General features: G+C 57.5%; 2 protein-coding genes across 9 annotated transcripts in view; one reads left to right on the plus strand and one right to left on the minus strand.

The window, feature by feature from the left end:
* Window positions 1–26,032, minus strand: part of CBFA2T3 (CBFA2/RUNX1 partner transcriptional co-repressor 3) — a 101,538-nt gene that overhangs the window by 61,081 nt on the left and 14,425 nt on the right. For 4 of the 8 annotated variants that reach the window (XM_074026802.1, XM_074026799.1, XM_074026801.1 and 1 more), the window contains exon 1: window positions 4,534–4,861. The exons of the other annotated variants lie outside the window; for them this stretch is intronic. The gene's annotated coding sequence lies outside the window, so the exon portion shown is untranslated. Of the gene's footprint in view, window positions 1–4,533; window positions 4,862–26,032 lie in introns of those variants that run through there. 8 annotated transcript variants of the gene reach the window in all.
* Window positions 1,748–20,252, plus strand: LOC123570635 (uncharacterized). The gene is made up of 6 exons (XM_045382956.3): window positions 1,748–1,797; window positions 3,713–3,845; window positions 3,933–4,534; window positions 4,600–5,058; window positions 5,286–5,378; window positions 14,506–20,252. The coding sequence occupies exons 1-6, from the start codon at window positions 1,748–1,750 to the stop codon at window positions 14,882–14,884; spliced, it is 1,716 nt and encodes a 571-aa protein (XP_045238891.2). The 3' UTR covers window positions 14,885–20,252.

Below are 26,032 nucleotides of genomic sequence, written 5' to 3' on the forward strand. Positions count from 1 at the left end.
ACATCCACCATGACCCCAGCCTCAGGGGCAGCCGAGGAGGCTCTGTGCTGCCCAGACCCGACACGGGGCAGAACTGGCCCTGGGAGGCTGAGCGGGTGGGAAACGCAGAGGCAGGCGGCCGGGAACAGTGTAGGGTGAGCTGCCGGCTGGGCTGCTGGCGCCTCAGCTCCGGGAGACATCTTCCTTATTACGGCCAAATTCATCTTTGTTTTCCTTCCCAGTGACATCTGGCTCTCAGTGAGGTCCCACGAATTACAAAAAGCAGAAGTCTGAACTTCTGTTTTATTGCCACAGGAAACTCACTGCCACAGCACAGGCGGAAAGCCCGATCTCAGCGGGTCCTGAGTCCCCAGCTCCCACCCTCGGGGCCAGCTGCGAGCTCAGACCCCAGCTCCCACCCTCGGGGCAGCTGCGAGCTCAGAAGTGGGGACTGGGAAGCGGTAATTTCTCTCAGTCCTCATCATCAGTTTCCAGCCCAAGTGCCAGGTCTCCGCCTGAGTCTTTTCCACTGATGCTACAAGGGCGGTTTCCACTCCAGGAATTTTTTTCCAGACAAGCAAAGCCCTTGCCTGCATTTGCTCTTGGCTAAGGCGGCCCTTCCCAAGCCTTCGGGGTGAGCTGTTCCCTGCAGCACAGCCCGGGCTCCGCTGAAAGGACAGTCCCGGCCCGGGGAACTGCAGAAGCAGAACCAGGCCTTCTCACTCTGCCCAGGAAAGTCAGGGGGTGGAGAATAAACCCCCCAGGAAGTGATCTGGGGTGTGGTTCACTGACACAGGCATTCCCAGGGAGACTGAGCCACGAGGTGGATGAACAGCATGGTGTCCACCCAACCTGGCCCAGACCCTGACACCGAGGATGGTGACGCTGTCGTGAGCCTCCCTCTGAGCTGCCCTCAAGTGGTCTGCAGCCCCCTAGCCAGTACCCCGGCAGCTGTGTTTCCACCCCCTCCTGTCCCTGCGAGGCAGCGGGTCCCAGCCCACTGTGTGCACTGGACTCTACAGGGGCCCGGCGCCCTCCCTGCCGTCCCCACGCTGGCCTTCCCACGTCAGAACTCAGTGGGAAGTTCCAGGCGCCTGACCACCCCGGATGTGTCAGAGGCAGAGCCCTGTGGCGCCCACCCGTGTCCGGCTCCTGTGCTGCGAGCTGGGAACCTCTGTGGGCCTCGGCTTCCCGGTCTGGAAAGTGGGGCAGCAGCGGTGCCTTCAGGGCTGCCGTGAGGATCTAGTGCAGGGCCTGGGTGCCTCTCACTGCATGTGATTCTGCCCCCGCCTGGTATGGAGTAAGGTGTTCCATCAATACCTGCCCAGGGAATGGGCACCAGAGGACGGGCACTTTTTGTCCTGTAAGTGAAGTGGTGGCAAAGTCACCGTCTGGCATTGACGAATTGTAGAGTTTGGGTCCCTACCGTCCCCAGGGGCCTGGGGCCAGCCTGGGAGGTGACATCTGTCGCCTGGACGTGGATTTCTACGAACAGTGGATGTTGTCTGCGGTAACAGCCAGGCAACGTTCCAGTGGCTTCCGGAGGGTCTTTAGCAACAACGACCCCCCTCCTCTGCACACAGCGTGGGAGGCAGAGGTGAGGCTGGCCAGAGGTGCAGGACTAGAGCAGCTGAGATGAGGTTGGCTCTGGGGCTCTGTGACCCAGGCAGGGCAGAGGTCAAGTTCTCCCACCTGTGCCCTGACCCCAGATGGACCCCAGGGCCTGTGTCCAGGAGGGCTTTTGCACCTACAGTGCTAACCCCGAGTCATGACCGAGCTCTCAGCCACCAGATCCCCCAGCCCCTTGGGGGTGCTCAGGTGCTCTAAGAATGTGGCCTGGCAGGCTGGGGACGGGGACCGACGGCACAGGCAAAGGAACGCCCAGGCAGGGCTAGACAGGGGCTGGGCGGGGCTGGACAGGGGCCTGGAGACACAGGGGCCTGGAGACACTCGATGCAGTTCACCATCAGACTGGCTCCCTGCATGACCTGTGGAGTGACTGTACCTCTCCCGGCACTGGAGATGGGGAACGCTACACAGCCCTCGTGGGTGTTATAGGGACACAACAGTGCGTGTAATCCCCAGCGCTGTCATAGGCTGTAAGAACGATTCCGTGACCCTCTGAGAGGAGAGACGGGCCACAGGCAGGCAGTGCAGCAAGTGCCGGCCGGGAGAGCAGCCCCACGGAGACGCCGATGCCTTCACCTGTGGCACTACTAACAAGGTCCTGCTGCTCCCTCCATGCTGGGTCCGAACACCCGCGGGGCACACACAGCACTGGGGCACGCTGAAGTTGTTCCTGCTCCCTCCCTGCCTGGGAAGGAAATCAGATCCACTTAATTCAACCACCATCCTTCCACCCTGGCACTGTGGGAGGCTGAGGATGAATCAGAAAACCCCAAAGTCAACCTGCGAACGGTGCAGCAGGGGAGGGGGAGGCCAGCAGAGAGCCCCAAGATGGTTCCAGAAGCTAGCAGGAAAATGCCTCACCCATCTCACACCCTCCCCACCACCCCAGACGTGGCAGCAGCGAGGCCTAGCCCTCCCTGGTGCAGCCCTGAGGGCTGGGATCTTGGGGATTAGTGACCCGGCCTGCCCGCAGCGTCTCCAGATCCTCACGTAGGGAGAAAAATTAATTTCTTCCAGTCATGCAGAAATGAAAATACGTGGAGCCAAACCAGAGAGATTTCCTGGAGGTGGTAACTGAATTACACGGATAGAGGGCGGCAGGGGAAGAGCACAGGGGGGCTCGGGCGGCTGGCGTGTGCGCAGCCCCGGAGGGTTCTGGAAGGAGATGTCTGGGGAAAGCCCTCCCGCTCACCGGCCCTGGCTTCACAGGTGGCGACAGCGTGGCCCCAGCACCACGAACCACTCATGTGAACTTCCCTTCTCCCCTGTCGCTAGAGGATCCCAGCACATCCCAGGAGAGATGGAGCCTGCCGGAAGACTGATCCTCATGCCATACTCTCTGCCCTCCCTGGAGCCCCAATCTCGGGTGGAGGCCACATCTGTTCCTCCTGCTCTGGGCGCTTCTTCCTTTCTGTTTCCCTTCCAGTGTGGAAGTGACCACTTGCCCAGCAGGACAGTCCCAAACAGCATGGCTTTTCCAGGCACGGTGCTGTCGGCACACTGAACAGGACCCTCCCCGCAGCTCCAGCGTGCACAGCATCCGCCTGTCTGGCCCCCGTGGAAGTTTCTGACTCCCAACGCCCAGACTGGAGCCGGGGCAAAGGACGCAGCCCAACCCCAGAGGCACACAGAGCCAGCCCTCCACGGATGAGCGTGCCCAGGAACTGTGGGCTGGGCCTTCCTGCCTCCTCCCCTGCCGGGAATGCGATGCCAGGGGCAGGTGAGGGTCGGACACGCTCAGGCCCAGCCCTCACCCCTTCAGGTCTGGGGGACACAGTGGAGTCCCAGTCTCAAGAAGTTTCCCCAACCTCGCAGCAACTTGAGCAATGCCACGCACCGAATAACTGGCCCCCGCCCCTTATCCCCGGCCGACCCGTCCTCCGAGGTGGCTGCCCTGGGAACCTCCTGTTCCTGGTCCAGGAGAGGAAACGCACACCCGGGCCGGACGCACAGAAGCCGCACCCTGGCCGGAGCCACAAGCCTGACAGCTACCAACCAGCCCCCACCCACGGGAGCACGCGACGTGCTCTTTTCAAAGGAAACGTTTTTCTTCCTGGGCCCTGGAATGGGCCTAAGTCAGCCGGCCTCAGCCCACAGGGTGAAGGGGTGGGCACAGCCCGGCCGCGGCCCCAGCACACACAGGGCGGGAGCAGGGGCGGGGTGCGCCAGCCCCGCAGTGTGTTCGGAGCCCAGCGGCTCTGAGTCGCCGCCACCAGCCTGGCCGCCTTCTGCTCCACGTAAGTGAAGTCAGCCGTCTAGGGCTGCGTTTCCAGCCATCTGTCCCTCCACAGAGGCTCACACCTCCCTCCCCGCTGTTCCCACAGCCTGGCTCCGGGCCTGCCCAACACAGATGGACGCTTCCCAAAGGCTGTGCGCGCCATCGCTGCCACCGGGCTGTGCCGAGGCCTGCGGCCGTCAGGACCCCAGAGACGGCGCGCCAGGCAGGGTCCAGGCCCCCCAGCGCGGACCACCCTGAGCCCGCCGGGCAGCGCCGGGGACCCGGGCGGGAGAGGGAGGGGCTGGAGGGAGCTCTGGACCCTCCTTCCCAGCCCGGCCGCCGGCACCTCGGCCTCTCCCAGGGCCGCCCTCGGCCTCCCCACTCCCGAGTCCCCGTCACGCGGGCCGCGGGGCCTTTGTTAGGAAAACCGGGCGGCCCCAGGGGAGCCCGCGGGACTTCCAGCGCCCGGGCGCGTCGTTTCCCCCTGAAGTTTCACCGCAGCCCCCGCAGGTCAGGCTCCGCTCACAGGGGGCTGCGCTCAGCCCGGATGGGTGGGCGCTGGGCGGGCTGGCTCCACCCTGCCGTGGGCACCAACTTTGAAAACGGCCCGTGCGCTCCACTCGGCTGCGGCGCAGATCCGGGAACGGCAGCCGCGGGCGGAGTCGGGGGAGAGCGGCGGCGGCGCGCGGGGCGGACGCGGCACTTACGGTCGGGGGTCCGGGGGTTCCGGGGGGCGGCGGACGGCGCACACTCGTGACCCGGTCCGGGAGTAGCTGCTCCTTCCAGCTCGGTCCCCACCTCCGCGACTCGGGGGCGGCTGCGCGCCGTCTTCTGGCGCCGCACCGGGCTCAGGCGCGCGGCGGGGCTGGGGCGCGCGGGGCGGCCGCCTGGGCCATGCCGGGGACTCGGCTCCGGCCACCCCGCGCGGGAACAAAGCGCGCACCCCGCGCCGGGCGGTCTCCGGCCTCCGCGGCCCGCGCCGGGTCCAGCCGCCGCGCCTGTGGCTCCAACGCCGCGCGCTCGCCCGAGAGTCTCACGGGGCCCCGCGGCCCCCGCCCCGCGCGCTCCGCCTCCGCCTCCTGCCCCCCGCCGCCGCCGCTGCGCCACCTGCCTCCCGCCCGGCGCCCATCGCGCTCAGCTCCGCCCCGGGGCGCCGGCCTGGAGAGGGGCTCCCCGCTGCCGAGAGCCGCCCCCAACGCCTCCGCCACCGGGGCGCGCCCTAAGAACTGGCCGTGGGGGCCAGGGCTGTGCGGAGCACCGGGCGCGGGGAGGGGGTGGGGGCGCGGGGAGGGGGAGGGGGCGCGGGGAGGGGGGTGAGGGGCGCGCGGCCTCCTGCGGGGGGCGGCCCGGGGGGGCGCAGGCGGGGGCACGCGGAGAGGTTGCGGGGCGCGGGCGCCGTGGAGGGGGCGCGGCTCTGGGGGGCGGCCCCCGCCTGCGCCCACCCTCTCCCCCTCCGCAGGCCGCACACACCCACCTCGCAGCAGTCGGTGGCCGCGGGTCTCGCAGCTTTAGAGCCGCGGCTTCTGGCGGCCGCGCGGGAGGCTGAACGGGGGTCGGTGGGGGGGGCGGTGGGGGTGGGGGTGAGGGTTGAGGGGGGAGCTGGAGGGGAAAGTCTCTCCTCCGGACGCCGCCTCCCGCCCCGCGCTCGCCCCCCACCCCGCGCTCGCCCCCCGCGCGGCGCCCGTCCCGGCCGGGGCCACCTCCGCGCGCGGCCGGCAGGGGTCGCGCTCCCCCCGCTCAGCCTCCCGGGCGGGTCCGCTGTGAAGCCCTCGCCCCCCGCTGGCCCCGGGGCCAGGTCATTTGCATACGCTTTGCATTCGTTTGCATATTGTGCGTTTCATGTCCACCTGCAGAAACGGCCCGAGCCGCTGCCCTGGCCTCTCCGCACTTTGCCGGCGGGCCCCCTCGCCCGACCACTTTGCTTTTCCCTAAAGTACTTTGTGGCGCGTATCTGGTGCATTTGCCCGCTTAGTACATTTTACTAAAATTGGCGCCTTTTCCCTGTTTCCTGCCCTAACTCACACGTGCTCTTATTTCTTAGATACAAGCGGGGGGTGGGGCCCAGAGGTCACCATTAGGAGACAGAAGAAGCCAGAACTTCAGAGCAGCAGAGCCTTGGTTTGCCTCTCATTTCGCATAAATTTTGCATGTGAAGGTCCGAAGTCCCCAGTCCCCTAGTATAAAAGTACAGCAACGTGCGAAACATGGCCCGTTCCAGCTTTGTGCCGCGGGCCTTTTTCCCCCACCCCTCGTCCCTCTCGTGGACTTGGCTCTACCCACCTGAGCTGGCAGAGGAAGGAGACAGAAACCCAGAACGGGGCCTCTGTGAAGGGGAGGACAGCACCCCCGCCTCCTGAAGCCCTTGGGTAGTGGTCTGGTCAGCTGGGTCACTAACCACAGTGTGGCCCAGCCAGTTCCTCCAGCTCCTCACTGTGGGGAGTGCTGTCTGAAGCCCGCCAGACTCCGTGAAAATTGTGACACAAACACCGGGCACCTACATTCTCCTGCTTTTCAGACTGTGCTCTAACATGGTGCTTGCCCATGTGGCTCAGCCCAGCCCTTGTGGAGGGCGGCGAGGTCCTGAGCCCACCCCACAGAACAGTGTAAGTCCTCATGCATTGGGTGTGTTGCCTGAGGTTACTGATTTTATGCTAGAAATTTATCCATCCTGGCTCCCTGGCTTCATGGACTCTGAGGCACAGTGGATTTTAAGATGCACAATTATTTTATGTGCCACTAAGAAAGGAAAGGCCGGGCGCGGTGGCTCAAGCCTGTAATCCCAGCACTTTGGGAGGCCGAGACGGGCGGATCACGAGGTCAGGAGATCGAGACCATCCTGGCTAACACGGTGAAACCCCGTCTCTACTAAAAAATACAAAAATCTAGCTGGGCGAGGTGGCGGGCGCCTGTAGTCCCAGCTGCTCGGGAGGCTGAGGCAGGAGAATGGCATAAACCCGGGAGGCGGAGCTTGCAGTGAGCTGAGATCCGGCCACTGCAGTCCAGCCTGGGCAACAGAGCAAGACTCCGTCTCAAAAAAAAAAAAAAAGAAAGGAAAACATGCTGCCCATACTAATCCTAAAACGCCCCCAGGTTTCAGAGATGTTACAAAGCAACATAAACGTGGCAGTGGGGGCATGTGGGAGAATTCAGCAGCGAACCACCCAGAAGTCAGTGGGGCTGGGAGCTCAACAATGCCTGCAGCAGCTCCAGCTTCCCACAGGGCCTGGGAGCAGAAGCCGGCCTGGACCTGGGCCGGAAACCCTCACCCAGCACCAGCAGCACGTCTGTGGTCTCAGTTCTCTGGACTGCAGGCTTTGGGTGTTAAGTGACCAGTTGAGGTGTCTGTGACTTACACAGGGTGCTCACAACCATTTGAGGAGTGACAGATCTGAAGGCACCGAAGATACCACTGCAGCCATCAGACACCACAACCCAGGTGCTGCTCCCGCCCCACCACAGCCCCTGCTCCCCACTCAGGAGAGCCGCGGTGGCGTGGTAGAGAAGAGAGGGATGTCACAGGCAGGAGGGCTTCCTTCTGTGCTGTGAGTGGGCCTGCCCGATGCCTAGCCCAGCGGTCACAGGGTGGTCAGATGCTCTTGGCAGTAGCCGGCACAGAGCTGGGCACCGTCTCTGCATTTCCCCCTGTGCTGCACGGATGCTTCCGGAACACCCATTTTACAGGTGGAGAGGCTGAGCCTCTCAGCCACACGGACCTCCTGCTGCCTTATCCCAGGACTGGTTTCTTGCCCTGGATGCGGCCAAGTCACAGCTCCTGGGCATTTCGAGGGGACATTGAAGGAGGAGACTCCCAGCCCTGTGTGAAAGATGTCTGCAGTCTGTCCGACAAGGCCAGCGTCACCTGTGCGGGAGGTAGACCACGGGTGAACAGGACCTTAGAGGGCCACACTCAGGGTTCGGGAGGAGGCAGAGCACTGGAGGAGGGAACTCGAGGGTGCTCCCACGGAGCCCCAGTCTGTCACTGTCTATAGAGGCAAGAGCTCACTTCACTTAAAAGAAACCGCTTCGGCCGGGCGCAGTGGCTCAAGCCTATAATCCCAGCACTTTGGGAGGCCCAGACGGGCGGATCACGAGGTCAGGAGATCGAGACCATCCTGGCTAACACGGTGAAACCCCGTCTCTACTAAAAAAAGAAATAAAAAACTAGCTGGGCGACGTGGCGGGTACCTGTAGTCCCAGCTACTCAGGAGGCTGAAGCAGGAGAATGGCGTAAACCCAGAAGGCGGAGCTTGCAGTGAGCTGAGATCCGGCCACTGCACTCCAGCCTGGGCAGCAGAGTGAGACTCCGTCTCAAAAAAAAAAAAAAAGAAACCGCTTCCCCTCCTCATGGCATGACAGCCTTTCCGAGTAAAGTTGACTCCCCACCACCATCTAGTACCCCAATCACACACCCATGGAAACTCCGGGAAGACCATGCCTGGCTCTAGGGCCCGCGGCGCACAGCGGGGCAGCCCCAGCTTTGCTGACCTGTGCTGGGTGCGCCTCTGAGGCCCCACCCTGCTGCTCTCAGAAAAAAACCCCAACCTTCTGTCCTGCCAACTGCACTTCTGGCCATCCTGATCCCCCTCCCCAAAGGGCAGCACCCACATCTGATGTCCCTCTCAACCGCTCAACAGTGCCCAGCTCAAGATTTGGATAAAGACGCAGTTTATAAATACTTGCCACAGGCATCCCTGCGGTATGTCACTTCCCCGCAGTCATGGCCCCTTCTGACACCAGGTAAGACTCGCTGTCTGAGGGGCCCTGGCCAAGGGGCAGGCGCTAGGCCCTCTCATGTACCCTCCGTGGCCCTGGGAGGTAGGTCCTGCCACCAGCCTTATTTGCTGGAGGAGAACACCGGGACCCAGAAAGCTTGGGTAATCGCAGGTCACAGGCTGTTCTTTGGCAGAGCTGGGGTCCTGCCAGGCCAGCATGGTCCGGGGGAGGCCAGGCCATCACCGTTGCTGACCTTCAGAAAATAGTTCTGAGCGCTGTAGACTCCCTCAAACATTTTCTGTTATAACTAAAAATCTGCAACAAAAGTTTAGATAGCTGCCAAGAATAGAAAGTCTGATGTGCTATAGGTATAGATATTTTAAAATCACTGGGTGGCTAATGGATTCTAGATACCATAGCAATTTGATAGCCACTGTTGTTCATCAAAAATGTCTGAATAAACTTTCTTTTTTTTTTTTTTTTTGAGACAGAGTCTCGCTCAGTCGCCCAGGCTGGAGTGCAGTGGCGCGATCTCGGCTCACTGCAAGCTCCGCCTCCTGAGTTCTCGCCATTCTTCTGCCTCAGCCTCCCAAGTAGCTGGGACTACAGGCGCCCGCCACTACGCCCGGCTAATTTTTTTTTTGTATTTTTAGTAGAGACGGGGTTTCACCATGTTGGCCTGGATGGTCTCGATCTCCTGACCTCGTGATCCACCCATCTCGGCCTCCCAAAGTGCTGGGATTACAGGTGTGAGCCACCGCGCCCGGCCTAAACTTTCTTAAACACCTGCATTTTCTCTCAGCTCCCTACCTAAAACAGTGAGCTTTTAAATATAACACCAAAAGTATGATGTATAAAATAAAAATTTGGTAAGTTGGATTTCATTAAAATTTAATACTTCGGCAAAAGACACTATGAAGAGAATGGAAAGACAAGCCAGACACTGGGACAAAATATTTGTGCAACACATATCTGATAAACGACCATTATCTAAAATATACAAAGAACTCTTAAAACCAACCATAAGAAAACAAACAGCCCAATTAAAAATGAGCAAAAGATCTGAATAGACATCAGAGAAGAAGATCTGGCAAATAAGCATATGAAATGATGCCCAGCGGCCTTGCCACTAGGGAGTGTGTCAGCAAAGCCACAAGAGGCCACGACTCGCCTATTAGAATAACTAAAACTCAACACACCGACAACCCCAGATGCCGGTGAGGATGAGGATGTGGAGCAACGGGAACTGTCATTCATTGCCGACGGGAATGCACAATGGTACAGCCCTTTGGAAGACAGTTTGACCGTTTCTTATGAAACTACACACTCTTACCATGCGACCCAGCATTCGCGTTTCTTGGTATTTACCCAAATGAGTTAAAAACTTATGTCCCCACAAAATCCTGCATATCAGTGTTTATAGAAGTTTCATTCGTATTTGCCAAAACTTAGAAGCCACTGAGACAGCCTTCAATAGGTGAAGAGATAAAATACTGTGGCATACGCAGACAATAGAATATTATCCATGACAAAAAGTAGTGAGCTGTCAAGCTATGGAAAGTGAACACTGATGACCGGGTGTGGTGGCTCACACCTGTAATCCCAGCACTTTGGGAGGCCAAGGGAGGTGAATGACCTGAGGTCAGGAGTTCAGGGGTGAATCACCTGAGGTCAGGAGTTCGAGACCAGCCTGGCCAACATGGCAAAACCCCATCTCTACTAAAAATACAAAACTTAGCTGGGCATGGTGGCAGCACCTGTAATCCCAGCTACTTGGGAGGCTGAGACAATAAAATCACTTGAACCGGCCGGGCGCGGTGGCTCAAGCCTGTAATCCCAGCACTTTGGGAGGCCGAGACGGGCGGATCACGAGGTCAGGAGATCGAGACCATCCTGGTTAACACGGTGAAACCCCGTCTCTACTAAAAAAAATACAAAAAACTAGCCGGCCGAGGTGGCGGACGCCTGTAGTCCCAGCTACTCAGGAGGCGGAGGCAGGAGAATGGCGTGAACCCGGGAGGCGGAGCTTGCAGTGAGCTGAGATCCGGCCACTGCACTCCAGCCTGGGTGACAGCGCGAGACTCCGTCTCAAAAAAAAAAAAAAAAAAAAAAAAAAAAAAAAAAAAGAAAATCACTTGAACCCAGGAGGCAGAGGTTGCAGTGGCAGTGAGCCGAGATTGCGCCACTGTACTCCATCCTGGGCGACAGAGCAAGACTCCATCTCAAAAAGAAAAAAAAAAAATGAATTTTGCTAAGAAGTCAGTCCGAAAAGGCTACGTACTGTGTGATTCCAACTCAACAGCATTCAGGAAAATGTAAAATAATGGAAATAGTAAAAAGATCCGTGGTTTTCAGGCGGCTATAGAATAGGGAAGGTTGAGTAGGGAAAGCACAGGGGTTTGTTTGTTTGTTGAGACGGAGTGTTGCTCTGTCGCCCAGGCTGGAGTGCAGTGGCACGATCTCGGCTCACTGCAACCTCTGCCTCCTGGGTTCAAGTGATTCTCCTGCCTCAGCCTCCTGAGTAGCTGGGATTACAGGCACCCGCCACCACACCTGGCTAATTTTTGTATTTTTAGTAGAGATGGGGTTTCACCGAGTTGGCCAGATTGGTCTCGAACTCCTGACCTCATGATCCGCCCACCTGAGCCTCCCGAAGTGCTGGGATTACAGACATGAGCCAATGCGTCCAGCTGAGTTTTTGTTTGTTTATTTGTTTGTTTTTAGACAGGGTTTCACTCTGTCGCCCAGGCTGGAGTGCAGTAGTGTGATCACAGCTCACTGCATCCTTTGACCTCCCAGGCTCAAGCGATCCTCCCGTCTCAGTCCAAGCTAATTTTATTTATTTTTTTGTAGAGACAGGGTTTTGCTGTGTTGCCCAGACTGCACGGAGGATTTTTAGGGCAGTGACACTGTTCTGTATGACACTCTAATGGTAGACACAAGTCATATGCTGTCTAGACACACAGAATGTAACACCAAGAGAGAAGCCCAGTGTAAACTGTGGATTTGTCAGTGTTGGTTCATTGGTTGTAACAAAGGTATCACATCAGTGCCAGGTGCAACGCAGAGACCCTCCCCCGGGCCCCCCAGGGAACGAGCCCGAAAGAGTAATGAGAACTGGGTGCTTTCCGCCCAGTTGTCCTATAAACCCAGAATCACGCTAAAAAATAAAATCTATTAACTTAAAAAATTCAGCAGACAAAAATGAGGGTATCAATAACATTTCATGAGCCGTTTAAAAGACAGACACAAATCGACTCCTCTTCAGCGTCTGAATCTCTACACCACCCCTCTCTCCCTTAATGCCTCCCTCCATTCCACCCAGCCGATTTTATCCTAATATATTTTCATGTTTGAAAGTCTTCTGATTCCCCTGTCATACAAAACTATGTACATAATTGGAATGTCAAGATTTAAGCATTTTCCTGCGTTAACATGTATTTCCTGGGCTGGATTATCATGATAATTATTGGTAGTATATAACCGATACAAAGAATGTGAATGTATTATACATTTTGAGAACTAATAAGGATGCAAAGTAGGCTGGGCTTGGTGGCTCACACCTGTAATCCCAGTGTTTTGGGAGGCCAAGGAAGTAGGATTGCTTGAGCCCAGGAGTTCAAGACTAGCCTGGGCAACATAGCAAGACCTCCTCTCTACAAATAACTAAAAAGTTAGCCAGGTGTGGCGGTGCGTGCACCTGTAGTCCCAGCTACTCAGGAGGCTGAGGCAGGGAATTGCTCGAGCCCCAGAGGTTGAGGCTTCAGGGAGCTGTGATCACGCTACTGCACTCCAGCCTGGGTGATGGAGCGAGACCCTGTCTCGAAAATAAAAATAAAGATAGAAAGTAAATTTTTGTTGGAAGGCAGTTCCTAAAAGGAGGGAGGGGCACTTTTTGGTAGCAGTTTGTGTGTTCGTGCATGAATAATACTGCCAGAGAAAGGCAGGGTTTGACATTAATTCCATTCCCGTGGTGGGTGTTTAATGTGAAAGCCAGAGAAGCTTCAGTCCCATAAATAACTCGATCGGAACGGGAGCTGTGTCCTAACAATCTCGCTGTGACCTCCTTCTGAGAGTCAGATGCCACAAGCCACGTGGGGAGTGGTCAAAGTCGTTTTGAATAGCTGTCAGCTGACAAATCGGTTCTGTCCCCCCTCAGTTCTGTTTCATGCAAAGACCAGAAACCAGCAGGTTGCAGCAGAGACACGTTCAGGGCGAGTGGGGAGCTGGGGGCACCAGGCTGGCCCCAGGCAGGGAGATATTGGCCTTTCTTGGGGAACTGGGAGAGGGTGACTGTGCAGGGGTAGCTGGAAAAGGACCCACACTGGCCCAAGCAGATTCTGCCTTGGCCATCAGCCTTGGCCATCAGCCTTGGCCATGTGGTGTGGGCACTGGATAACCCGGCTTTACGTTGCCCACGAGGTCAAGGAGACCCTCCCGGGAGGCAGGGAAGAACCCTAAAGCTGAGGGAGTCCGGGATCCGGCCAGGAAGGTTCCTTGCCTCAGAGAGTGCCTCTTGGCTCTCGCCCCTGGCTAACATCGGCATCGCTGCTTTTGCAGAATGAGCTTTCCTAATTGTAAAGTGGCTTCATTTACTTACTCATTTCTTTTTTCCTTCACTCTCCATATCCAATGGAAGGTAAGTTACGGACGCTTTGCCAAACCTCAGTTTTTCCTGTAAAATGGTGCTAAGTGCTGGCTGTCCTAGGCATTTGCAATGTGGCCCAAAGACAAGTTCAGAGTTCTCTCTTGTCTTTGTTGAACTTCACACGAGAACCAGGCCAGGCACAAACAGCTGGAAATCGGAAGCGTCCCGTGGGAAAACCAGCCGGTGCACGTGTGTAAAAGGGAATTGGATGGGATTGAGGTGGTGTTTAAAATCCCTGGAGAAGGACGAACTCCCCAGTAAATGGGGTCAGGACAACTGCCCCATGTGGGAAAAATACATTATATACTCCTTACTTTACTTGGAAAAATAAACTCCACTTGGGTTAAAGAATAAAATATGAAAAACTAAAACAGTGAAAGGATTAAGAGAAAGAAACGAGCATTTGTATAATACTAGTTTAAAATTAAGGCAGCCGAGAAACTCTGACAAAATTTTAAGAAGCTGGAGAGGTTTGGCCATGTAGGCACGAGCAACTTCCATGTCCCGAAAGAGACAGGCCACCCTGATGAGAGACAGGCTGGGAGCCGGGCGTGGTGGCTCACGTCTGTAATCCCAGCACTTTGGGAGGCCGAGGCGGGCGGATCACTGGAGGTCAGCAGTTCAAAACCAGCCTGGCCAACATGGCGAAACCCTATCTCTACCAAAATACAAAAATTAGCCAGGTGTGATGGTGTGCGCCTGTAGTCCCAGCTATTCGGGAGGCTGAAGCAGGAGAATTGCTTGAACCCAGGGGGCAGAGGTTCCAGTGAGCTGAGATCAAGTCACCTGCACTCCAGCCTGGGTGACAGAGCGAGACTCCATCTCAAAAAAAAAAAAAAAAAAAAAGATGGGCTGGGAGTGGGTGTGGGGACAAACGACAGTGGCCCCAGCACACAAACATTGCTAGAGAGAAGAACAGTACAAGCACTCAAAATAACGCTCAACGAAGTTCATGAGAAGGCAAATCCCACAAGAAGAAAACAAAAGTTGCCAGGCACGGTGGCTCACGTCTGTAATCCTAGCACTTTGGGAGGCTGAGGCAGGCGGATCACTTAAGGTCAGGAGTTCAAGGCCAGCCTGGCCAACATGGCGAAACCCCATCTCTACTAAAATACAAAAATTAGCCGGGCGTGGTGGCGCGTGCCTGTAATCCCAGCTACTCTGGAGGCTGAGGCAGGAGAATCGCTTGAACCCGGGAGGCAGAGGTTGCAGTGAGCCGAGATTGCACTACTGCACTCCAGCCTGGGTGACAGAGCGAGACTCTGTCTAAAAAAATAAAAAGAAAACAAAGGAACGATAGCCCCCGCCACTGTTGAAGTCACACGGCTTCCCTGCTTCTCTTCCTCATGCCTGGCCCCCTCTCCTCCTCTCCCGTCTCTCTTCCCGTCTCTTTTTCTGGATCTGTTTGCGCTTGTTCTGCATTCCCCTGTTCTCCAGGGCAGGAACTACATTGGTCCGTTCACTCCTCGCCTGGACCGGCACCGGCACAGAGGGTCAGGAGTTTTAGCACCTGTCTTCCGGGTCTCCATCCCTCCCTTTGTTTGTTGAGTGACTGTTTGTTCTCATTTCCTCATCACACAGTTCTTCAAGAGGTATCATTATCCGCATTTTATTTTATTTTCACCTTCTTTTCTGTTACCTATATGTTTGAATTTTTCTGTAAGTATTTTTGTTTTATCTTTGCTTTTTTCAATTAAAAAATCAGTTTTAAAATTGCACCTGCAGTACAAAATCGGCGTGGCTGCTGGGTTTGTTGCCATTCCCTCCCCTTGGGTCTGTGGCTTCTCAGCCCCAGCTCGGGTCAGACCTGCTGCCATGGCCCCAGGGTGGGCACAGGGCTCAGAGCTCAGAGGACAGTCACGCAGGCAGCCGCGGCCCCAGCGATTGGTCCAGGAGGAGGGCAGGTGACCACACGTGGCCAGTCACAATCCTTCCCCTGGGAGTTTTTGAACTGGAACAGGAGAGGAAGAACTTCTTTGGTCTGCGTGGGAGGCAAGCCCAGAGTGGCCTGGACGGCTGCTGGGAAGAGAGGGTGGGCAGAGCGGCCGAGGGCGTGCTAATGGTTGGGTCTGTGGGGCCTGAAGCCGGTGCCCCTGCCCTTCCTGTAGTTGGGTGCTTGAGCCAGCACAGTCCCAGGTCTCCCTGATGCCTTCGAGCTGGGTTTCTGTCACTTGCGGCTGCAGCATTCTGGCACAGACCCTTGGCAGAGGTGGGTTTGGGTCTCCCCAGCCCCAGCAGCCCCAGGAGGCTGTGAGATCTAAGCCGGAAGCTGCTCTGGGCACCTGAGTGCTGAGAGCCTGAGTGATGGGAACAGGCCTGCTGCTGTGCAAAGGCAGAGCAACTCATTTTTATCAGCCAGAGACCTGGCCAGGCCCCAGGGTGGACAGTCTCCAAACCGCACGCATCCCCGGCACTGACAAAGCCGTCTATCATCACTGGAGCGAGGGCACCCAGGGAGGCTCTGCCAGGCCACGGGGTGAGGGAGCTGCCTCCCTCCAATCCTTTTCCTGCGGGGCACTGAGACGGCTTTCAGCAAGACAAATCCGGCTGTGCCACTCCCTGCCCGAGAGAGAGTCTCAGCTCCCGCGCATGGGATGCTGCTGCTCACCCCCACCGCCTCTCTGAGCTCCGGCCTCACAGGCACACGCCGCCCATCTGCCCGGAACCTTCTGCCCACAGACTCCTCTCAGCCTCAGGTCCCGCTGAGTGGCCATTCCTGCTGGGAGGCAGGAATTCCCTGATCTGCCCTTCCTGAGTCCGGGACAGACGCCTACCGTCCCCCCAGGATAGCCCCTTCACAATTGTTCACAGGTCTCTGTGTTCTCCTTGAACAAGTATTTGGCGGACCCCCTGGAGCCACAGCCCGAGGCTTCCTGCCCCCGCCCCGGCACCCTGGGGACGGAATGTCCAGGACCCCACACAGGGCCTGTGTCGAGCGGTGTCATCGGGTTTGCTGCTGAATGAGCAGATGATCTAATGAGTGACCATCCTCACCCACGACAAAAAACGCAACCTGGTCTCCATCTGCCCAATAGATCGGCCCCCAGTCTCGCTGTCCCCAGCAATGACAGAGGAGGAGGAACAAGGAGCGCCGTGCCTGGGCGGAGCCATCGCCTCTGTCCCTCGGCTGGGCTTGTCACACTCAGCCAGACCTGCTCCCGGTGGAAAGGCCGAGGGACTCTTATTTCTGCCTTTGCATCCCTTTCTCACAGGCCCTGCGGGGCTGACAGCCAGTGGTGAGTGGTGAGGGTTGATGGAAGAGGGAAGGAAGGAGTGAGTGTGGGGAGAGCCGGCCAGGCTCCCCACGTCCACCCGGGGCCCTGTCCTAGAAACGCTGTGGCCAGAGGCTGGCAGAGTCCTCAAAATAGTCCCCACAGCTCCCGGTGAAGCCATCCAAAAGGTCCCCGCAGCTCCCGCCCACTCTCGGGACCCTGAGTCTAGGAGATTGGGGTCGAGCAGCGGGTATCAGGGATCTGGGAGGATCGGAATGTACGGGACGTGGGGGCTTCCGGCTCGGGATAGCGCCAGCAGGGGTGGCCGGGACGATGGCGAGGCGAGGTGTCTGCTCCCAGGCTGTGTGTGGCTTGGATGCCAAAGCGCCTTTTGCTGTATTTGGCACCCTGAGACCCTTATGCCTGTCTTTTGAAGGCACAGTTTACTCCCGGGAAAATACACATTTGGGTTTATTTTGCTGCGACTGCATCCCCTGAATCTTCATCATATGTGTTTTCTGGGTTTCTCTTAAGGGGGATGGCTCCACTTCAGATGACTTTGTGGCTGCCGTGGGCCTTGTCACCTGTGTTGTGAGCAACAGAGATGTCCACAGAGCATGTGGGCTCTGCTCCTGCCCTGGGCGATTACAGCTGACACCATGTCAGGACAATGGCCACCGAGCCGGAGGCCCTTTCCTCTGGAGTCCTGGTGCTTCTGGACTCAGGCGTGAATGTACCGTGGCCATGCCTGGGTGTGGTCATGGCCCCTCTACAGCTGCCAGTCAGAGAGCTGCCCAGGAGCTCCCATTCCTCCTCTGAAGACTTCAAATCCCACCACTGACCAAGACAGCCCCCTGGCCACAGTGGGCGCCCCCAGCCACCACGATGGTACCCCAGCTGCTATGGAAAGTCCCCTGACCACAAAGGCACCCTGTCCACCATGATAGGCCGGCCACCCATCTACTCTGACAGCCCCCTGCCGCGACAGCCCTGTCCAAGGCTCCTGGCCCCGCCCAGGGCTCCTAACCCCCAGGCCTACTGAGTTCCTGCTCCCTGAGGCTTTGGGAAAGAGAGCCTGGAGTTAGCTGTCTGTAGGAGAGCCCTGGAGGGCGGCTGCCTGGCCCCAGCCCCAGAGGCCGTGTAGAGCTTCCAGACGGAATGGCCAGGAAACCTGGGTCGGAGCCCTGTTTACCACACGTGTGACGGAGGGCGAAGACCCGCTTCACGGGAGAATCCCATGCACACGGAGCTCACGGCCTGTCCCAGGGTGGGCGGGAGACCTTCACCCACCCACCGGGTCCCCGGGACACAGCGTGTCCGCCTGCTTGTCCCCGGGGCTCTCAGGGTTCTCTGCTCTTTGACTGAGCCCAGGGACGACCCTGCTCCCCCAGACTCAGAGCCCAGCAGCTCCTGGAGGGTGGAGGGTGGAGGAATGCAGAGCTTCTACAGGCCTCACAGGCATGGCCCATTTCAGTTCCATGGGTTGGGGCTTCCCAGGAGGGGACATGGAGGCCCAGAAGGCATTTGTCTGGAGTCACACAATCCCATGGCAGAGGGAGGCGAGGCTGGGACCCACAGGCTCTGTCTCCATCACCCCAACCTGCAGCTGCCCCACCTGGCCTGGTGTCTGTTCCTGGAGGACCTGCTGGTGGTGCCCTGGGAGAAAGGCGTTCCAGGCGTGGCCGGCGGGGGGACGGCGGGGGGACTGGCGTCTGCTCCTCGGCTGCCTCCCTGACTGAGTTTTGAACTGGACTGCGTGACCCTGCCCTCCCTCCATGCCTGCTCCAGGTAGCGTCACAAGGGCCTGCAGCAGCTGCACCGAGCCCGGCCCCCAGGGTTCTTGGCTGCCCGGCACCCTCTTGTCCACACCGTACTTTGCCAGGGCCTCTTAAATGCAGAGGCTGAACCACAGACGGAGTGGCTCACCCAGAGACTGCAGCAGCCTGAAGTCGGGGCCCTCTACGTCTTCGTCCCGCTCTCCCCCCGAACAAAGCCGCCCTTGGGCTTCAGGCTCCAGAGGCTGTGCCCACGGGCAGCTGCCCAGCAGAATCACCGTCGCGCGGGACTGGTTGCTGGCTCCTCCCCCATCGACCCACTCTCCAGAATCTTCCCTCTCACCAAATGCTCCAGGTGGCTCTAACCTCACAGTCTGGACAGCCAGCTGATGGCCCCAGAGGTTCCCGGTCAGAAGTGCTGCCTTTCCCTGCCCTCAGGACACCCGCACCCCACACCAGGGCGCCCAGGACGGATGCCACTGTCTTTCAGGGCTAGCAGTAGACATGGCAGAGCTCTCTCTGGGGGGCTCCCACCTGACCCGGGACAACAGTGCTGCTCACACAGCACAAACGGGGTCGGAGCTTGCTCAGAGACCACGGCACCCCTCAGCCCGGGGAGGGTGAAACGGAGGTGACAGCCAGTCCCTCCACCCCCAGGCACGTCACCCTGCTGACCTCCACACCTGTCCTCACTGTACATCTAGGAGGCCCAGAGAAGGTCGGTGGCTCACCTGAGACACACAGCTGTGATGAGACAAGGTTCTCAACAGACTGTCAGCCGAGCACAGATAAACTCAAAAGCAGATGCACGCAGTGGAATACTATTCAGACATAAGAAGAAAGGCAGGTCCGACACACCCTCTAGCGGGATGGACCCAGAAAACACGGGTGAGTGGAAGAGCTGGACACAGGATCCCACTTACACACAACGCCGGAAAAGACAAATCCACAGACGCAGGAAGCAGATGAGTGGTGGGCAGGGCTGAGGGAGGAAACGGGCCTGACTGCCCACAGGCATGGGATTTCTTTTGGGGGAAAATGCTCTAAAACTTGTTAGCAGTGATGGTTGCACACCCCTGTGACTCTGTTAAATGCCACTGACTTGTGTACTTGAGATGGGTGAGTAGTAAGATGTGTGGGTTAAACCTCAACAAGGCTGCTTGAAAGTCACAGTAGACCTGGAACCAAAGCTCCTGTGAGTCGCTCGCACTCCCTCGCTCACAGAGAGGCCACGGAACTTTGTCGGCGCACCGGGCACTAGCAGGATGGGTGTCAAGGCCGTGCATGCCCACGAAGCCATAGGAAGCCTGGTCAGGCTGTCAGAGCCTCAGATGGCACAAGCCTATCCTGAGAGGAAAGGGCCCTGGATGCACGCTGTGGGCGAAGAGGCCTAAAATAGCCCAAAGCTCCCGGGGAGAAGTTGAGGTTGATGTGGTCACTTCGAATGGGGAACTCCTCCAAGAAGGAAAGGAGAAGTTTTATGTGGGGCGGGGGCGTCAGAGTAATGCCAGGTCCTGGTGCAGAGCTCGTGAGTGCCCCACGTCCCCGGACATCACCCACGTGTCGTCTGGAGCAGAAGCCGGCTGGTGGAGAGGCGTCCTCCCCATTCTCAGATGGGGAGACTGAGGCCTGGGTGGGGGCAGGTGGAGAAGCACAGTCGCCACCCAGCAGCCCAGCACTACCTTTGGAGGGAGACAAACTCGCTCCCCCAGGGCCGGGGGCTGGGGGCCTGGGTGTGGCCTTCGGAAGGAGATGAACTTGCTCATGGCCCAGGTCTGCGCCGGCTCTGCTCTTCCCACTGCAGGCTGTGGGTCCTCTGCAGGCCTCTCTCATGCTGCAGACCTGGCTCCCTCAGGGGATGGTCAGAGTGGGACCCTGTACCGCCTTGGCCTCCCTTTTCCCGTTGCCTCCATGGAGCAGGCCTGAGTTCCCAGAGGGCTGATTCCTCTGTGCCCCGACCCCTGGCAGCCCTGTCAGCTGCTCATTCACCCAACAGATGAGTGCTGCATGCCTGGGCTGTGCCACCCCAACCCAGGGCCAGGATTCGGAGGGGAACAGAGAGAAAGCCCCGTCCTCGCGATGCCAAGGTCCCAGCAGCTGGACGGACAACGCCCCTGTTGATTGACGGGCTGAGTCATGTGCCGACGCCCTTACTGGCAGGCACGCCGCATGTGCCAGAGGTTCAGGCCTGGCCTGGGCCCGCCGTGTCCTGGTCTGATACACGCTACACGGACAGTCACACGAGCAGCTGCTGCGGCCATGGACGGGCGGTGGGGACGGGGCATGACGCTGTCGGGGAGCAGAGGGGCCTCCTTGCAGAAGAGAGTTGAAGTAGTCCTGGTGATGACGATGGGCTCCCAGGAGACGCAGAGAGAACACCTGTGCACAGCCAAGGACGGAGAGAACTTGTGGGCACACCTGGGGCTGGAGGCATGTAGGTGTTCAGGGTCTGCGAGGAGGCCCGGGCACTGGGGCAGCACCCAGCGCTTACAGAGCCTGCAGGTCTTGGACAGAGGTGCTGGCACAGGCAGGAGGTGGCATGGGTCATACCACCTGTAAAACCCATGCGCAGTAGAGAATGTTCTAGAAATAAATGTGATGCTGTGATTGCCTGAGAAGGAATCCAGGTGCAGGAGAGGGAGGGTCCCAGGAGAACCCTCCTTTTCCTCCTCCTTCCTCCCAGCTGCTGGGAAAGGTGATGGAGAGAAAATGGGAGCAGGGCAGAGATGGTGTCTGGGATCACTGGAGGAAACGTGGCTCATTGTTTAACAAGATCATTAAACCTGTCATCCCAGCACTTTGGGAGGCCGAGGTGGGCAGATCACCCAAGGTCAGGAGATCGAGACCAGCCTAGCCAACGTGGTGAAACTCCATCTCTACTAAAAATACAAAAATTAGCCAGGTGCGGTGACGGGCGTCTGTAATCCCAGCTATTTGGCGGGAGGCTGAGGCCTGAGAATCACTTGAACACGGGAGATGGAGGCTGCAGTGAGCCAAGACCGCACCACTGCACTCCAGCCTGGGCGACAGAGCCAAATTGTCCAAAAAATAATAATAATAAATTAAAATAATAAATAAATAAATAAGGTTCCAAGGAGGACGAGTCCATTTCCCTCCGATGATTTTCAGTAGAAAACAGGCAGAGATAAGACAAGGTCCTTGATTCCCAGGTCTGTCTGCCCTCCCAGGACAGCCTAGGAGACGTGAGTGATACTGAATGATTCAGGCCTGCACCTGCTGGGCTGGAAGGGCAGGGCACTCGTCTGCCTGAAGCTCTAAGTTCAATGTGGACAGCATCCGTGAAATGGGACCGTGTCACCTGCTCTGCTGAACTCATGGGGCCAGGTGCCAGGTCGACGGGGTCATGGGTGCGGAGGCTGTTTGAAGATAGCAGAGAAGATGTGAAGAGAGAAGCTTGAAAATCCTGGTGTGAGAAGGGCCTCAGCAGTGTCGCGTTTGAGCACTGTGGATTTGTGGACTGGAACCTATTGGAACGAATCCATTTGTCGCGGAGCATAAAGAGAAGTCAGCCGAGTGAGGCCTCCACAAGAGTCTCAATTTTCCTTATGAAAAGAGGCCGGCCTGGTCTTTGTCCTCTGCCCCTTCTTCCTTCTTCCTGCCTGGAATGCAGACATGATGCCTGGAGCGGGGGCAGCCACTTTGCAGCCAGGAAACCATAAGCAAGAGGATAGTGAAGTTGAAAGAGTAGAAATGCTGGGTACCAGACAGTGTCACTGCGGTGGCCGGAGCCACCTGCCTCTGGGCTTTGGTGATGTAGAAACAAACCTTGTTTACACTCCCATTAGGTTTCCTGTGATTTGCAGCTGAACACAATGCTACTGGCTACAGGAATCAAATCCTGCAAGGGAGAGCTGCCAGATTTTGGAGATGACAAATCCAGAATGCCTGGTTAGATGCCTGGTTAAATGTGAATGTCAGATAAACAGTAACTGATTTTCAGTGTATGTCCCAGGCAATATTTGAGATATGCTTGTACTTTAAGAATTTGTTTATCTGAAATTTGACTATGACTGCAACGCTATTCACGGCTGAAGTCACAGAATCCAGACACTGTGAGACCTGTCTGAGGCCTTGCTGTGGGCAGGTGGTGGGTGGGGCTCTGCCTTCTGTATTCCCCGGCCTCCCCTTGTTTTCGTCCCGATCTGTTGTCTCTAGAGCTTTCTGAAACCTGCTGTAACAGATGTGTAAAGAAGGGGGCCTGTGAATGCCGCGAGAGTCCGTGAGAGATGGTTCCCAGACGGGAGATGCATGGGGAGTGACGGAACCTTCTGTAGGAACTGACACACGGCACTAGAGATTTCCACTGGATAGTAAACGACACTGAGCCTGGACACTCCCCCTCCATAGTGACCGACACTCAGCCTGGACACTCCCCCTCCATAGTGACCGACACTGAGCCTGGACACTCCCCTTCCATAGTGACTGACAGCCTGGACACTCCCACTCCATAGTGACTGACAGCCTGGACACTCCCCCTCCATAGTGACCGACACTCAGAACTGGACACTCCCCCTCCATAGTGACCGACACTGAGCCTGGACACTCCCCCTCCATAGTGACCGACACTCAGCCTGGACACTCCCCCTCCATAGTGACCGACACTCAGCCTGGACACTCCCCCTCCATAGTGACCGACACTCAGAACTGGACACTTCCCCTCCATAGTGACCGACACTCAGCCTGGACACTCCCCCTCCATAGTGACCGACACTCAGCCTGGACACTCCCCCTCCATAGTGATCGACACTCAGCCTGGACACTCCCCCTCCATAGTGACCGACACTCAGCCTGGACACTCCCCCTCCATAGTGACCGACACTCAGCCTGGACACTCCCACTCCATAGTGACCGACACTCAGAACTGGACACTCCCCTCCATAGTGACCGACACTCAGCCTGGACACTCCCACTCCATAGTGACCCCGACACTCAGCCTGGACACTCCCACTCCATAGTGACCGACACTCAGAACTGGACACTCCCTTCCATAGTGACTGACACTCAGCCTGGACACTCCCCCTCCATAGTGACCGACACTCAGCCTGGACACTCCCCCTCCATAGTGACCGACACTCAGAACTGGACACTCCCCCTCCATAGTGACCGACACTCAGAACTGGACACTCACCCTCCGTAGTGACCGACACTCAGCCTGGACACTCCCACTCCATAGTGACCGACACTCAGCCTGGACACCCCCCCTCCATAGTGACCGACACTCAGCACTGCACATCCTCACTCCGTAGTGACTGACACTCAGCACTAGAGAATTCCACTGCATACTTGTACTTTTTTACTTTTACAAAAGCATCAGTTGCCAATGGATATTTATTTTCCACAAATAATGTGAGACGCCCTGACCCAGCCTCGAAGGTGAATTCACTTCCCAGGCTGCTGCGTCCACTGTGTCTGCTGCGGCTGCTGGGGTCACTGTCCTGTGGGGGATGCTGAGACTTCTTCTGTGGGCGGCAGAAAAAGCACTGTGATTCATCAGCCATGCCTGTCATGAGTCCGGAAGAAGCAGCCCAGGGCCCAGGCCACCCTGCACCCCAAGGGCACATGGTGGGGTTGGATCTCCAAAGGGTGCATTTGGGAGGACTGAACACAGATGCCAAGTTCCCTGGACCATGTTTCGGGGGGAGACAGCCACGCAGCTGGAGCCAGTGCCCTCCCACCCAGCACCTCCTGTGGCCCTCGTGGTGCTCGGCACAGCCACAAACATGGGTGTTGTTACATGTTGCCTGTGTGAAAACACGGAAAGCAAAGCTTGCTGCTGCTTTCTAGTCTGTCTCCAAACCCCGGAGATGAGGGTGGGGGCTGACTCTGCACAGCTTCTGAGCACCAACGGGAATACCCAGGTCCACTCAGAAGGGAGCTGGGCACCCCCACCCCGCGTGTCCGAGAACTTTCATTGGCTTGATTTTCACAGGGCCTCCAGGAGGGCACAGGGCACGCCACCCCGCTCTGTGGTTTGCAGAGGGGAGATAACGGAGGTTGGGTCCAGAGCCACATCCCCAGCACCTGAGCTGGGGGTACAGAGTCAGTGCCGGGGCCCCGGGCAGATGTGTAGCTGGGCCTGGCAGGATGCTGGGGGTGCTTCTTCAAATCCGGAGGGGGAACCGGAAGAAGCAGACACAGACGCAGGGCCAGGGGGAGAGAAGTTAGGGCTTGGACAGAGGCTGTAAGGAGTTTCTACCAAAGTCCAGGGGCCATGGGGGAAGGCCAGGGGCGGGCGCTCATCTTCTGCAGGCTTATTCTTCTTTTTTTTTTTTCCAAAAGAACGTTAAGATCTTTAAAAAATTTGTGATAAACAGAGCATAAAATTTACTATTTTTTGCCATTTTAAAGTGCACAATTCAGTGGTATTTAGTACACTGACAATGTTCTGCAACCAGCGCCTCTGCCTAACTCCAGACACGCCATCACCCCCGCAGTGAATCTTGGCCCCAGGAGCTGTCACTGTCTTCTCCACACCCTCCCCACAGTGACCCCAAATCCATTCTGTCTCTATGGATTTGTTATCCTGGACATTTCATAAAATGGGACCAGACTAGCCAGGCGCGGTGGCTCATGCCTGTAATCCCAGCACTTTGGGAGGCTGAGGCGGGCGGATCACGAGGTCAGGAGATTGAGACTATCCTGGCTAACATGGTGAAACCCCATCTCTGCTAAAAATACAAAAACTTAGCCAAGTGTGGTGGTGGGTGCCCATGGTCCCAGCTACTCAGGAGGCTGAGGCAGGAGAATGGCGTGAACCCGGGAGGTGGAGCTTGCAGTAAGCCGAGATTGTGCCACTGCACTCCAGCCTGGGCGACAGAGTGAGACTCCGTCTCAAAAAAATAAAAAATAAAAATAAATTAAAACAATTAAAAATGGGACCAGACGGTATGCGGCCTCTTGGCTCTTTCACTTAGTGTAATGTTCTCGGAGCTGAGGCATCACTCTGCCGTGTGCCTCAGGAAGAGATTTTAAAGGCATCACGCCTGGATTTCCCTGTTCAGCTGACACCTCGTGAGCCAGGCACGCAGTGGCCCAGGGAGAGCCGTGTTCTGCGACTCAGGGTCCTGCAGATCCTGGAATGCAGAGGCTCGGGTCCGTGCACACCTAAGGCAGGAGGCGAGGCCTGGCCTGGCCACGCGGCCGTGGGTCCCTCATCCCTCTGAGCCTCTGTCTCCTCGTGGTGACTCAGGGGACCCTGCAGCTGGCTTGCAGCGTATCCTGAGAAACAGTAGAGCTCTGTCTGCAGTGAGGAGAGGACAGAGGGCTTTCTGGGCTCCCAGCCCTGCACCTGTGCAGCAGGTGGCACAGCTCTGCGGTCTACGGGGGTCTTTAAAGGGGCATGCACACAAGACCATCCGCATACCGGGGCCAATTGGCTTAAAGGAATCCATGTGTGGGTCTTCAGCTTCCAGACTGTTCTGCAAACACGGCCTGGGGTCAGCTGTATGCTGCTCCCACCTGCTTTTCCCCCACTTCATGGATTGCCTCTCTCCAGCCTGAGCCTGATTACAGAGCTTCGACCCACCAGTGAAATCCCAGGGCAGGCCCCACGCCCTGCCTGCCTCCTGTTTGGAAGCCACAGACCCAAAGGTGTAAAAAGGCACAATGACTTCCAGCCCTCCTGGTGTCAGCCAGGCTGCCAAGGGCCCAGTGGCCTCTTTTGACTTTTAATTTACTGCTGATGAGGCTTCAGTGAGGGTTAGGGTGCAGGAAACTGAAAAGTCACAAGCTACTTTTTGTTCTGAAGAAAGACTGCCCTTCACTAATTCTCATTCATTGAGTTTCGTGTGGCTTTCCTTCTTCACGGGGTCCTTAATGTCCCTTGTCCCCCTCTGAA

The sequence above is a fragment of the Macaca fascicularis genome, chromosome 20 (genome assembly GCF_037993035.2).
Source record: "Macaca fascicularis isolate 582-1 chromosome 20, T2T-MFA8v1.1".
Classification (NCBI taxonomy): Eukaryota; Metazoa; Chordata; class Mammalia; order Primates; family Cercopithecidae; genus Macaca; species Macaca fascicularis.